Source organism: Tenrec ecaudatus, chromosome 9 (assembly GCF_050624435.1).
Source record: "Tenrec ecaudatus isolate mTenEca1 chromosome 9, mTenEca1.hap1, whole genome shotgun sequence".
Lineage (NCBI taxonomy): Eukaryota > Metazoa > Chordata > Mammalia > Afrosoricida > Tenrecidae > Tenrec > Tenrec ecaudatus.
In genome coordinates, this window is record NC_134538.1 from 124,420,541 (window position 1) to 124,433,827 (window position 13,287).

At 37.3% G+C, this 13,287-nt stretch overlaps 1 protein-coding gene across 3 annotated transcripts in view; it reads left to right on the forward strand.

Annotated features, from left to right (window-relative positions):
- Positions 1 to 13,287, forward strand: part of KMT2E (lysine methyltransferase 2E (inactive)) — an 86,910-nt gene that overhangs the window by 47,978 nt on the left and 25,645 nt on the right. For all 3 annotated transcript variants that reach the window (XM_075558520.1, XM_075558519.1, XM_075558521.1), the window contains 5 exons: positions 4,321 to 4,359; positions 6,561 to 6,791; positions 6,901 to 7,031; positions 9,142 to 9,259; positions 10,077 to 10,186. In XM_075558520.1, coding sequence (XP_075414635.1) covers positions 4,321 to 4,359; positions 6,561 to 6,791; positions 6,901 to 7,031; positions 9,142 to 9,259; positions 10,077 to 10,186 — 629 coding nt within the window. The remainder of the gene's footprint in view (positions 1 to 4,320; positions 4,360 to 6,560; positions 6,792 to 6,900; positions 7,032 to 9,141; positions 9,260 to 10,076; positions 10,187 to 13,287) is intronic.

Below are 13,287 nucleotides of genomic sequence, written 5' to 3' on the forward strand. Positions count from 1 at the left end.
ACTAATAATTCAGAATGAAGTACTAAAAGACATGAGCTATATAGTGTGGTTCATGTTAGGCATTTTAAAGTTATTTTCCAATTTTAACTGAGAGATTTTTAAATCATGATTTTCGTGTTCGGGCTTTTTTTTTTTTTAGTGCTTTATGTCATTGTCAGCAAATCACTATAGAATATTCTATGGCCATTTGCTTACAGTGTTTCCATTCTAAACCAGATTTGTTTCTTTGACTGTTCTTTACATGCTAGTAGTGTGTTTGCTCTAGCAGGCAGAAGTTAAAATTGCTAGCTAGTCTTTCACATACAGATTTATTTTCAAAAGCTCTATAATTTTCTTTCTTTGAAATATCTTTCAGATATATTTTTCTTTTTGCTGATACAAATCCATTCTAAGCCCTCATACTTCATAATCTATAATTTTATCTTTTTTCTTATTCAATGTATTCTATATTTGGTTATCTGTTTTTAAAAAAATAACATTTTTATAACACCCCTATTCTCAGAGGTATTTTAGGGACTTCACTTTTATAGTAAAGATGATAGAGCACTTAAATTGGAATTATAAAAATCTTACATCTAAATTTGGTTTACATGATCAAATTAAAAAAATTTTTCTTGCCAATTTTGTATGCTACTTTTAAGTAAGTAAAATAATACTATATTTATTTTCCTTGAATGGGGCACTAAAAATAAACAAATTCACTGCCATCAAGTCAATGCTGACTCATAGTGATTCTGTAGGACAGATTAGGAGACTGTAACTGGTTTTGTTTGTTTTTAATCATTTTATTGGGGGCTCTTACAGATCTTATAACAATCCATACATCAATTGTATCAAGTATGCTTGTACATATGTTGCCATAATTTTCAAAACTCTTTCTTCTTTAACCCTTGGTATCAGCTTATTTTTCCCTCCTCCCCTCACCCTCATGACCCCTTGATAAATTTTAATAAATTATTATTTTCATATTTTACACCATCTGCTGTCTCACTTTACCCATGTTTCTGTTGTTTGTCATTTCCCCTCCCCTGGGGGGGGGCGCTGTTATAGGTCAATCATTGTGATCTCTTCCCTCTTTCTCTCCCTTTCCCCCACTTTCCCCCTACCCTAATGGCATCACTACTTCCATTACTGTTTCTGAGGGGTTTATCTGCCTTGGATTCTGTGTGTAGAGAGCTTTTATCTGTACCAGTGTACATGCTCTGGTTTAGCCAGATTTGTAAGGTAGAACTGGGGTCATGATAGTGGGGGAGGAAGCATTAAAGAAACTAGGAATGTTGTGTGTTTCGTAGATGCTATACTGTACCCTGGCTGACTCAATCCTTCTGTGAGGGGATGTCCAGTTATCTACAGATGGGCTTTGGGTCGCCACTCTGACCCTCCTCATTTGCATCTATATGATTGTTTTGGGCCTTCTGATGCCTGTTACCTGATCCACATCGATACCTCGTGATCACACACGCTGGTGTGCTTCTTCCATTTGGGCTTCGTTGCTTCCCTGCTAGATGGATGCTTGTTTAACTTCAAGCCTGTAAGGCCCCAAACATTATATCTTCTAATAGCCAGGCACCATCAACTTTCTTCACCACATTTGCTTATGCATCCATTTTGTTTTCAGTGATCATGTCAGGAAAGTAAACATCACAGAATGCCAGGTTATTAGAACAATGTATTCCTGCTATTGAGGGATGACTTGAGTAGAGGCCCAGTGTCCATCTGCTACTTGGATACTTAGCATATAAATATGTGCACAGACATATACCTATCATTATATATTAATATGTTTACATATATACATGCCTATGTTTATACCTCTGCTTTTTCCTCCTACTTCTTTTCTCGATTTCCTTTTACTTCCTCCTGTTCCACTATCATAATTGACCTTCACTGGACTCTCAGTAATTCCTCTTGGCTATACTCACTTGATCAAACCTCACCAGGCATTCTACACATTCCTCACCATTGATTTTAGATCTCTTGTTGTTCCCTTGTCCCTGGGTTTGTTGGCTCTCCACTCCCTTTCCCCCACCTCCTTCTTTCCCATGTCCCCTCAGAAACGTTGGTCCCATTGTTTTCTCCTTGGGATTTTAAACAACCCTGCCTATCTTAGATAGATAGACATGGAGGTGGGTGGGGGTAAGCCTATAAATAGTTCCAGGTATGTCTGCTGCCCCTTAAGAACGTATTCTGATTAAGTCTGATCAGGTGTCAAAATTCTATTTTGGAAAATTCTCTGGGACTTCATTGCTTTGTTCCCCTTGCTGCTCTGTTGCACTCCCTTTGTATTTCACCCCAGTGAGGGAGGGGTATGGTGTGTGTGTCAGACTGAGCACAATTCCCACACTGTCTCTCCAGTGCTGTCCCCTGTAGCACTGTGGGTCAGTGAGGGGACGTTGTGTCTCGTGGTGGAGCCGGCCCTATGGTCCTCTCTGTGCATTGGCTGCTCTAAGCAAAAAGGTCCTTGAGGCTTGGTGGGCCAAGATGCAGTTCTTTCTCTCTGTCTCTTATAGTTTGCTCTCTTGTGGTCTGCGCAGACCCGCCACTCTCCCCTGACTTTATCTTTAGTGCTGTCCTTTGTAGTACATTCTTCTGGGAAGGGGATCAACTTGGCTGGGATTGGGGCCAGCCCCGCAAGAAACTCTACATGTTTACAGGAGCAGAAAGCCTTGGAGCTTTTCCCTTGGAGCTGCTGGTGGTTTCAAACTGCCAACCTTGCAGATTTAAAGCCCAACTTTTAAAAAAAAATCATTTTATTGGGGGTTCGTACAGCTCTTACTAATCCATACATATATCCATTATGTCAAGCACATTTGCAGAAATATTGCCATCATCAAAACATTTTCTTTCTACTTGAGTTCTTGGTATCAAGGCTCATTTTTCCCCCTCCCTCATGAACCCTTCATAATTTATAAAAAAAGTTTTTCATGTCTTACGATTTCTTCCTTCACCCACTTTTCCGTTGTCCATCCTGGGGGGGGGTTATGTAAATCATTGTAATTGGGTTCCCCTTTCTCTCCCAACCCTCCCCTTCCCCTCCTGGTATTGCTACTCTCATTATTGGTCCTGAGGGGTTTATCTATACTGGATTCTTTGTGATTCCAGCTCCTTTCTGTACCAGTGTACATGCTCTGGCCTAGCCAGATTTGTAAGGTAGAATTGGGATCATGATAGTGTGTTTAGCATTCAAGAACTAGAGGAAAGTTGTATGTTTCATCAGTTCTATACTATACCGACTGGCTTGTCTCTTCCGTGTGACCCTTCTGTAAGGGTATGTCCAATTGTCTACAGATTCACATTGATTCACATTGATATGATTTTTTGTTCTGGGTCTTTGATGCCTGATACCTGATCCCATTGACACCTCATGATCACACAGGTTGGTGTGCTTCTTCCATGTGGACTTTGTTGCTTCTCCGCTAGATGGCCACTTGTTTGGCTTCAAGCTTTTAAGACCCCAGACTGAAGCCCAACTCTTAACCAAGGCACCACCAGGACCCTCTGAATGGGACATATTTTTGCCTAATTCAGGCCTTCTTTCATAGTTCTCCCTACTAACAGGATCATGATCATTCCACTTGCCCATCTAACTATATCCATTTTCTACAGTCTACCTAGCTTTTATTCCACCTTTAATGAAGAGGAATTTGCTTTGTTTTAAATCTCACTCACTTTCAGTGGATAGTCTGCATACAAAATGAGCATTTAAATATATTTGGATCCAAGCTTGAGGGACACAGAATTAAATCTAATGATCTCTTTTGGATCCTTGCAGATAAGTGGGCTTTCAGTAAATATTTATTGAATAAATGAATATAGCTTTGTTTATTATGATATTCTATACTGGTGCCCCATTAAAAATGATCAAGTATTATTTGCTATCTGAGTTACACAATTAAAGTAATGACAGTATATATGATCAAAATTTTATCATCATCTTAGCAAAATTATTTTGAGTCATAATTATTTTCTGATAGTTATACTATTAGAGCATAAAGAAAATTCGGAAGTTTTTGTCCAAGTAGCATATCATGTACAAATATATGTTTAGTCTTACTGTTCTCCAGCAGAGTGGTTGGTGAATTTGAATGGCTAATCTTATAGTCAGCAGCCAAACGCACAGTCCAGTATGCTACCATAGCTTCTGTGATCTTACTTAGTCTACATGCGGACTTTTATTTCAACAGATTTCTGTACTTACTGTAGTAATTCTGAATTGAGCAGTTATTACCACTTTTTGTTGTTTCCATGAAACTTATTAAACAACTTCAATTGTTACATTGTTTTAAAAATACTAACTCAAAACTCTATTATTTTTTGTAGGCCTTTCGTGAAGGATCTAGGAAATCATCAAGAGTTAAGGTAACCCCATTAAATTTCAGGCCATTATTATCCATTATGAATTATTCAGGAGTGTATTAAGTGGTTTCTTATCCATGATCTTAATGTTCTCTTCAGTGTGTGGCATTTCATTGCTTGTTAGGTTCTTTACCAGAAGTGAAGTCCTAGAAAATTCTCGCTGATTAAACCCGTTTTCTAGTTTATTAGCAGTATTAAAACATGAAGCCAAAAAGAAGTTATAAGAAATTTGTAAAGTTGGAATTTGAAATTTTTTTTACATAGTTGGGATTCTAGTGATTTGCTCAATCATTTATAACTTATGTTTTATTAGCGTGCTATTTGTGAGTCTCTAAAATGAGAAATTTCATGTTTTCTCTTTTTGGAACCATTAACTTAATTTGTAGATGCTAAAACTGCTGGGGTGGAGACAAAACTGAATAGATTAATAATGCAGAAGATGGTTTTGTAGTATCTCATTTAATAAAAATCTCCTTTATCAAATGATCATCACAATGGAGAATTGATGTGTACCAAAATTATAGTTGGTTAAATAAGTTTCATTGTAGAATAATCAAATAGTAAAATAACTTTTATTAGAAAAGAATGCTTTTTAAGTAAAGATTGGCCAGTCACATGGAGAGTGGGCTGATGGTAAATCTTTGTAACACGTTGCTAAGTATCTCACTGCCATTGAGTACATACTGACTCATAGTGACTTTATTGGACAGGATATAACTGTCCGTTTACCCATGCATATCATCTTAGACAGTGTATACGCATGTCTAAAAGGATATACAAGGATCTTATGGAATCTGAATTTTCAGTTTCAGTTCTATTTGGTTATATGTATTATAGGCTAATCTGTCTTCTCATGAAGAATTTCAGTATTATAAAAGGAAATTGATAAATATTATAACTGAATTAAAATTATATATCATATGCATTATAATTTTAATGAAACTGGAAGTACAGTGTATCTTGGTAAGATTGCAAATATGTAGTAACTGAATATAACTAGTAGTTGAGATTTTAATATATTTTCAATTATTTGGTAATTTTGGCCTTTTAATAAATTATTTTCCAATTAGAAAAGAATTATTTTTATTTTGTGATGTGTTAAGAAAAGGTGCTAACCTTTATTTCCTGGCTTTTAGCATTCATAGCTTACGAGTTTTAGAGTCATTATGACTTGGAACCAATTTTATGGCAATCGGTTTGCCTTAAAGGTTTAATGAGGCGAGTCCCGCCAGAGTCGCCAAAAAAATTTAAAAAAGGTTCAATGAGGAGGAGGCACATCAAGCTAGAAAGCTCTCGCCCTTCTTATAGTCCTAGGAACTTAGACTGTGCCATTTTAAGTTCTCTCACATTCTCTTACACATTGTGATAGCATGTCAACTTTATCATGCGTAGAGTGGATTATAAGATTACCCTAAATTAAGTACTACCCTAATTTAAGTTCTCTCACATTCTCTTACACATTTTGATATCATGTCAGCTTTGTCATGCATAGAGTGGTTTATAAGATTACCCTAAGTTAAGCAAAGTATATTTTTGTTATGACATTCTCCAGTATTAAGCCTGGAGACGTATTCTTATTCAGCATATGTAGATTACATGATAACTGCAATGTTATTCTCATTCAGTCGAGCCATGAGTATATAACAATTCTTGGTGTGTTTGTGAGTCAGTAAAATCAGAAATTTCTTACATTTTCTGCTTTTGGAACCATTAACTGTAATTGTCTCCAGTGTTTTTGGTGTTTCCAATTTCATTTAGTTTTCAATGTGGCTACAATTGTGATGGTGGATCTTGAATTACTGCTATTCTGACTTTTTACAGCTTCCTTCAGTTTCCTAACTAGTATTTGTCTGGCCTATTGTGTAAAAATGTAGTAGACTGGAAAGCAAATTCTTTGAGAATGATGATGGCAACAAATGTACACATGTGCTTGACATGATGGCTGGCTGGGTTGTGATGAGAGTTGTACGAGTCCCCAATAAATAAAATCTGAGCATATGAATATGAATTAAAAGTAATTATTACAATTACATTAAAAATATAGTAGATTGCTGACTTTTCTTTGTGGGAAAAAGATCAACTTAGAAAACCAAATCTTCTAATTTATTTTATGTTCTCATATGTAGATTGTCATGTATGCTCTATATGTTTGTGAATGAATATGTTATGTTTATATATTAATGGTTTGCTTGTAATTGTTTTAGGGTTCAGCTCCAGAGATTGACCCTTCATCTGAGGGCTCAAATTTTGGATGGGAGACAAAAATCAAAGCCTGGATGGATCGCTATGAAGAGGCAAATAATAACCAGTATAGTGAAGGGGTTCAGCGGGAGGCACGGAGGATAGCTCTGCGAGTAGGCAGTGGAAGTGATAGCAAGGAGATGAATAAGTCTGATGTGAACACCAGTAACTTACTCTTCAAACCTCCTGTGGAGGTAAATGTAGCTGCTTAAAAATTTGAAAACAAAACCCTTTTTACTGCATCTTAAGTAGTTAGACCGAAAATGACTAGGCTTAATTCATCTCAACATTTACTGATTTTAGAGCCATATACAAAAGAATAAGAAAATTTTGAAGTCTGCGAAAGATTTGCCTCCTGATGCACTTATTATTGAATACAGAGGGAAGTTCATGCTGAGAGAACAGTTTGAAGCAAATGGATATTTCTTTAAGAGGTACAGTCTTTCATTATTCTTGTAGTTGGAGCTTTTTGAGTTAGGGGCTTTTAGAGTTTCACCAAACTATTGTGATAATAGATATTTTTTCCCTGAGTGATAATGTATGTATTTCAACTAGTGTGGTTGAACAACAGTGACTCATGATAACTGTAATAAAATAGAGCATTAAAAACAGTAGAGAATGGGTCAGAGATCTTCTCAGTCTCTTGCCATCAACTTTTGCTAAAAATCCAAAATCATTCTACAGGCCTACTTAGGTTCAGTTCTAGACCACTGCAATAAAGCAAGTATGAAAATACAGGCGTCACACAAGTGTTTTGGAGTCCCAGTGCCCATGGAAGTTATGTTTGCCCTATAGTATATGATCTATTTAGTGTGCAATAACATGGTGAAAAAGGTTGGAATATTGTGATAATGAGCAAAAATGTGATCCAGAGATAATCAAGTGAGCACATGCTATTAGAAAAATGGCACTGACAGACTGGCTCAAAGCCAGATTGCCATAAACCTTCACTTTTTTAGAATTACAGTATTTGTGAAGCGCAATAAAATGAAGTATGGCTGTGCTTCTACTGTAAACTGAAGGAGTGTAAAGGAAAGAAGGAACTCTGCGCTTCTATTGTCATTTGATCTCTCTGCCACCCATGTATCCGAATAGACCTGTGTTGTACAGGTTCTTCTTTGCTGACTTTTTATGGAAGCAGACCACCAGGTCTCTCTTTCTGAATAGACTAGGACTTCCAACCTTTCAGCTAGTTCAAACCATTTGCATCACCTAGGGGCCTGACACCAAGATACAAAAACTAAACCTATTGCCATCAAGTCAATTCCAACGCAATGACCCAATAGGACAGACTAGACCTTCTCTTTATGGTTTCTGAGACTATAAGTCTTTATGGGATTAGACAGCCTCATCTTTCTCCAAAGGAGTGACTGCTTGATTTGTTTTCTGAGGCTGTTGGTTATGCATTTGCCTGCTAAATAACGCAAGGTCAGCAGTTTAAGCCTACTGGCTGCTCCATAGGAGGATACAGCTGTCTGCTCCTGTGAAGATTTACAGCCTCAGGAAAGCAGAAGGGCAGTTTGACTCACTCCTGTCCGGGTGCTGTGAGTCAGAATCAACTTGATGGCAGTTTTTGTGTGAAATCTTTTTAGGAGCAGATAGCCTCATCTTTCTCCCACAGCAGCTCGTGGTTTTGAGCTACTGACCTTGAAGTTAGCAGCCTATTGCTTACTGAATCTCACCACCAGGACACTAATATAGACAAATATTAATCAGGAGCTATGATTACCTGAGGTTACAAGAGATCTTGTCTATCCAGGTCTTGTGTTAATTCTTCATAATGTAATTGCCAGAACAGATAAAGACCCCCGGTGAGTGACTGCAGGCAAAGCTCCTTTCCCTTGATTAAAGTGTTCAATTTGGTCCTACATATTGGCCACCACTTTGAGCCTCTACTCTCTTGGTATTGGAATGCCATTGGAGACCTTTTTGATGATTTTGGATTTTTGTGGGCAACATGATTCTGATAGTCATTGCTTCCCTAAAGGCTAGCAGTGTGTTCCTGTCACTTGGAGATGACATTCCCAGTTGAATGGCCTCCAATCGTTGAAAACATTTCTTGTTGGTTATAACTTGAAAGGATTATTTAAGATAGGATGGGTGATACACAAGAATTCTGTTATGTACCAGATTTGTTCTGAAATCAAACTTTTAAATGCACCAAAAATATTGGATTTTAAAGGCATCCAATTTTGAATGTTTGTAAATTTATAAATTGTGAATCAGTTTTGTATATTTGTAAGTTTGAAGCCCTACCTTCAATTGTGTTTAATTAAGGTAGGGTTATAAGGGCGAGTAAGCCTTAATTAACAGTGGCTTAAGAGTGAGTTTGGGAATCAGACTGCTTATATTCATATCTTGGCTCAGCTACATATTGTTTGAGCCTTTTAGAAATTATTTCTAAAATTAAACTGCCATGTGAGGCAGTTTAGGCAGAGAATTTAACTTCTAAAAGGCTCACACAATATGTCTCACCTCTGAAGACTAATAGGAGGTTGCTATTTTCAAATGTTAATAGCTTATAATGTGTTTGTTTCTTTGTAGACCATACCCGTTTGTTTTATTTTATTCTAAGTTTCATGGGCTGGAGATGTGTGTTGATGCTAGGACTTTTGGGAATGAAGCCCGGTTCATCAGACGTTCTTGTACACCTAATGCAGAGGTAGGCTTATAGCAATCTTTTGCAGGGCCTGGGACACAGATCTGAGCATTAAGTACAAGATCTGGTAGCCTACGCATCTCACCTACAGATAAATAGCATCTTTTTGTTGAAAATCTAGGTGGTATGTAACTTTGAGGTCTTAAAAGTTACTGTATACATTGAAGATATTGTGATGTTCCCTGTAAGAGAAGATATTCCACTCACTTTCTAGTTATCCTAGAAGCTACATTCGTAGACAACCATGCTTATATGTATATGATGCTTTCATCCAGTTAAATGACAAAACTGGAAGCTAAAGTATATTTTTATTTGTGCCACTATAAAATGTGCCTGTTTTATCTATAAAAATAGTCTAAGGCATAATGGATGTATGTATGTATTGTGATAAGAGTTGTACGAGCCCCCAATAAAATGATTTTTTTTAAAGTGGTCTGAGGACTGAAGATACTAATACATTACATGTAAACCACCCAGAACAATGTGTTTGCTGTACAATTACTTTATTTAGTTAAAACTAAGATGCAGTTACTTTAAAGATTATTTCAGACACACTAAAATGTGGGGAAAGGGAAAATTGGGAATTTATACAATACAGTGGTTTTATTTTATCTTACTTTTTTTAAGCCACATGGGGTTGGCCAGTCATCCAGTTTAAAAACTAATTCACCACCTTCCCTATTAGGATCCAGCTACAGGTCTTGTAATTAGTGGCATATTTTCCAAGTTTTATTTGTAAGATACTCTGAATAATTTTTAATATTGCAGGATGTTTCTTATGTAGAAAATAATTTATGTAAATACAAAATTTGTTTAACAGGTGAGGCATGAAATTGAAGATGAAACCATACATCTTTATATTTATTCTATACAAAATATTCCAAAAGGAACAGAAATTACTATTGCCTTTGATTTTGACTATGGGAATTGGTAAGTTCAAGTCTGTAAATATGGTTATCTATTGCTTCAACAGTTTGTCCTTGTAATTTGAACATTGCCATTACTTTTAAAATTTTTATTTTCATTCACCATAAACTTAATAGTATGCTGTGATGTAGCTATTGTTGTAATGTAGATATTGTTATAGTAACTATAATTAGTAATCCTAATGCAGCTATGCAGTACTGACCTTCTTTATGTGAAAATTTGTTCTTTTATTCTTGTATTTTAGGAGGTACATTTTTATTCATACAGTTAATTTGGTTAATCACTGTGAAGGAGTAATTTTTCCTTGTCTTTTAAAACAAAAGAATTTGAGGGGGGTGCAGGGAGGGGGGGGGGGAAAAGAGGACCTGATGCAGAGGGCTTAAGTGGAGAGCAAATGCTTTGAGAGTGATTAGGGCAAAGAATGTGCGGATGTGCTTTAGACAATTGATGTCATGTATATGTGTGGATTGTGATAAGAGTTTTATGAGCCCCTAATAAAATGAAAAAAAAAGAAAAGAAAATGACTAGGGCAAAGAATGTGCGGATGTGCTTTATACAATTGATGTATGTATATGCATGGATTGTAATAAGAGTTGTATGAGCCCCTAATAAAATGTTTAAAAAAGAAACAAAACAAAACAGAAAAAAGAATTGGTTGGAGATGCTACATTGAAATGTTAAGCTCAGCCTGGTACCAGACCAGCCCCACCCTGACCTAGAGCAAATGCCCGGGGCAACAGGTGTGAACCTTCTAGTAGTAGTTTAATGATCATGTATGCTACTGCAAATGGGGGGGAAAGAAAAAGAAATGTTAAGCTATTTTCAAACACTAGGAAAAATATACTAATTCTGAATTTAGAAATGTCAATTTAAAATTTTTGAACTTAATGCAAAAGATGTATAGATAATAATGCCCCCATGTAAGTACTTCTCAAGTAAAGAAACAACACTGTCCGTTGAGAACCCCTTACGCATAGCATCAGATCTTCCTTCCCTCCTTCGCTAGAAATACTCTGGCTTTATTTTGGTCCACTTAATGTTTTAAGGTTTTTGTGTAACATCTAGTATATAGTGTATTTTTAAACTCCACAGAAAGTGTTACATAAATGTATTTCTCTGCACCCATTACTTTTTTAATATTTAGCCATATTGTCTTTTGTTCTGGTGTACTGTCTCTGCTGACATTTCTTTATTCCATTATGGTGAAGCTTTTGATGGACAAAAAGTGCACCTATGATGAAGATACCTGCTGTGTGTACATATTCCTTCCATGTTAGTTACCTGGGAGTGGAATTGCTGGGCTGCAGAATATGCATGGCCTCCTTTTTCACTAACCACCATTCCCCAAAGAATCTTGTACCCATCTCCTTTCCCACAGCAACTTAATTCCTTGCTCCATTTCTGTAAATTTTATATTAAAAAGTAATACTGATCTGTGTGAAATACAATCTTTTAATATTTTAGATTACAGTTTTCTTTATGAATTCAAGGATCTTTGTTTTTTTTTAAATCATTTTATTGGGGGCTCTTAAAGCGCTTAGAGCATTCTGTACATCAATCGTATCAAGCATATTTGTACATAGGTTGCCATCATAATTTTTAAAACATTTTTTCTATTTGAGCCCTTGGTATCAGCTCCTCTTTTTCCCCTCCTTCCCACTCTCGTGACCCCCTGATTGTTTTATTTATTTCCTTATCTTACACTGGCTGCTATCTCCCTTCACCCACGTTTCTGTTGCTAAACCCCCTGGAGGGGGTAGACTACGTGTCAGGGGTAGACTACGTGTCAATCATTGCGATCCACTCCCCTCTTCCTTCCGTACTGCTCCCCTACCCTCCTGGTATCGCTACTCCCATTTTTGTTCTTGAGGGATTTATCTGACATAGATCTCATGTTGAGCTCTCTTATCTGTACCAGTGTATATGCTTCAGTGTAGCCAGAACTAAAAGGCAGGACTGGGGTCATGGTAATTGAGGGTGAGGAAGGCTCAAAGAACCAAAAGAATATTGTGTGTTTCATTGGTGCTATACTGTTCCCTAGTTGACTCATCCTTTCCTTATGACCCTTTTGTGAGGGAATGTCCTATTGGGTTTAGGGTATGAGCTGCAACACCCCTGGTTCTCAACAATTATGTTTTTGTTTGTTTGTTTTCGTCTTCTGGTGCCTGTTAACTGATTCTGTCGACATCTCATGATCGCACAGACTGGTGTCCTTCTTCCATGTAGGCTTGTTGCTTCTCTGTTAGATGGCCGCTTATTTAACTTCAAGGTTTTAAGGCCCCAGTCACTATATCTTTTGATAGTCGGGCACCATCAGCTTTCTTCACATTTACTTATGCACCCATTTTGTCTTCAGTGATTGTGCTGGGTGAGCATCACAGAATTCTTTGTTGTTAGAACAAAGTGTTTTTGCATTGAGGAAGGGCTTGAGCAGAGGCCCAGTGTCCATCCACTTCCTCAATGTATTGCCATATAAATATATGTACATAGGCCAATACCTCTATTTTTATGAATTAATATATTTACGTAAGTGCACATCTATGTTTATACTGCTGTCCATAGCTTTGTTTCCTAGATCTTTCCTCTGTTTCCTTTTACCTTCCTCCTACCCCACCATTACACTCACCACCCCCACCCCCCCCTTTGCCTCTTAGTAATTCCTCTCAGATAGATTACTATTGCTCCACCACCGGAATCTCTAGGCCAGCGGTTCTCAACCTGTGGTTCGCGACCCCCTTTAGGAGGTCAAAAGAACCTTTCACAAGCGTCACCCGATTCATAACAGTACCAAAATTACAGTGATGAAGTAGCAATGAAAATAATGTTATGGTTGGGGTGGTCACCACCACATGAGGAACTGAATTTAATGGGTCGCGGCGTTAGGAAAGTTGAGAAGCACTTGCTCTAGGTGCTCCTTGCTGTTGCTTTCATTCGCTAGTTATTCCCTTGTCTATGGCATTGTTTGCTCAGCGCTCCTTTCCCCTGGCTCCTCCTCCCGCCGGCAGGTCCCTCCAGAACCGATGGTCCTGTTGCTTACTCCACAGGCTTGTTTCCCATGCGACTCTTAATTTTCTGATCTAACAACAGGAGCACTGGGTGGGCTG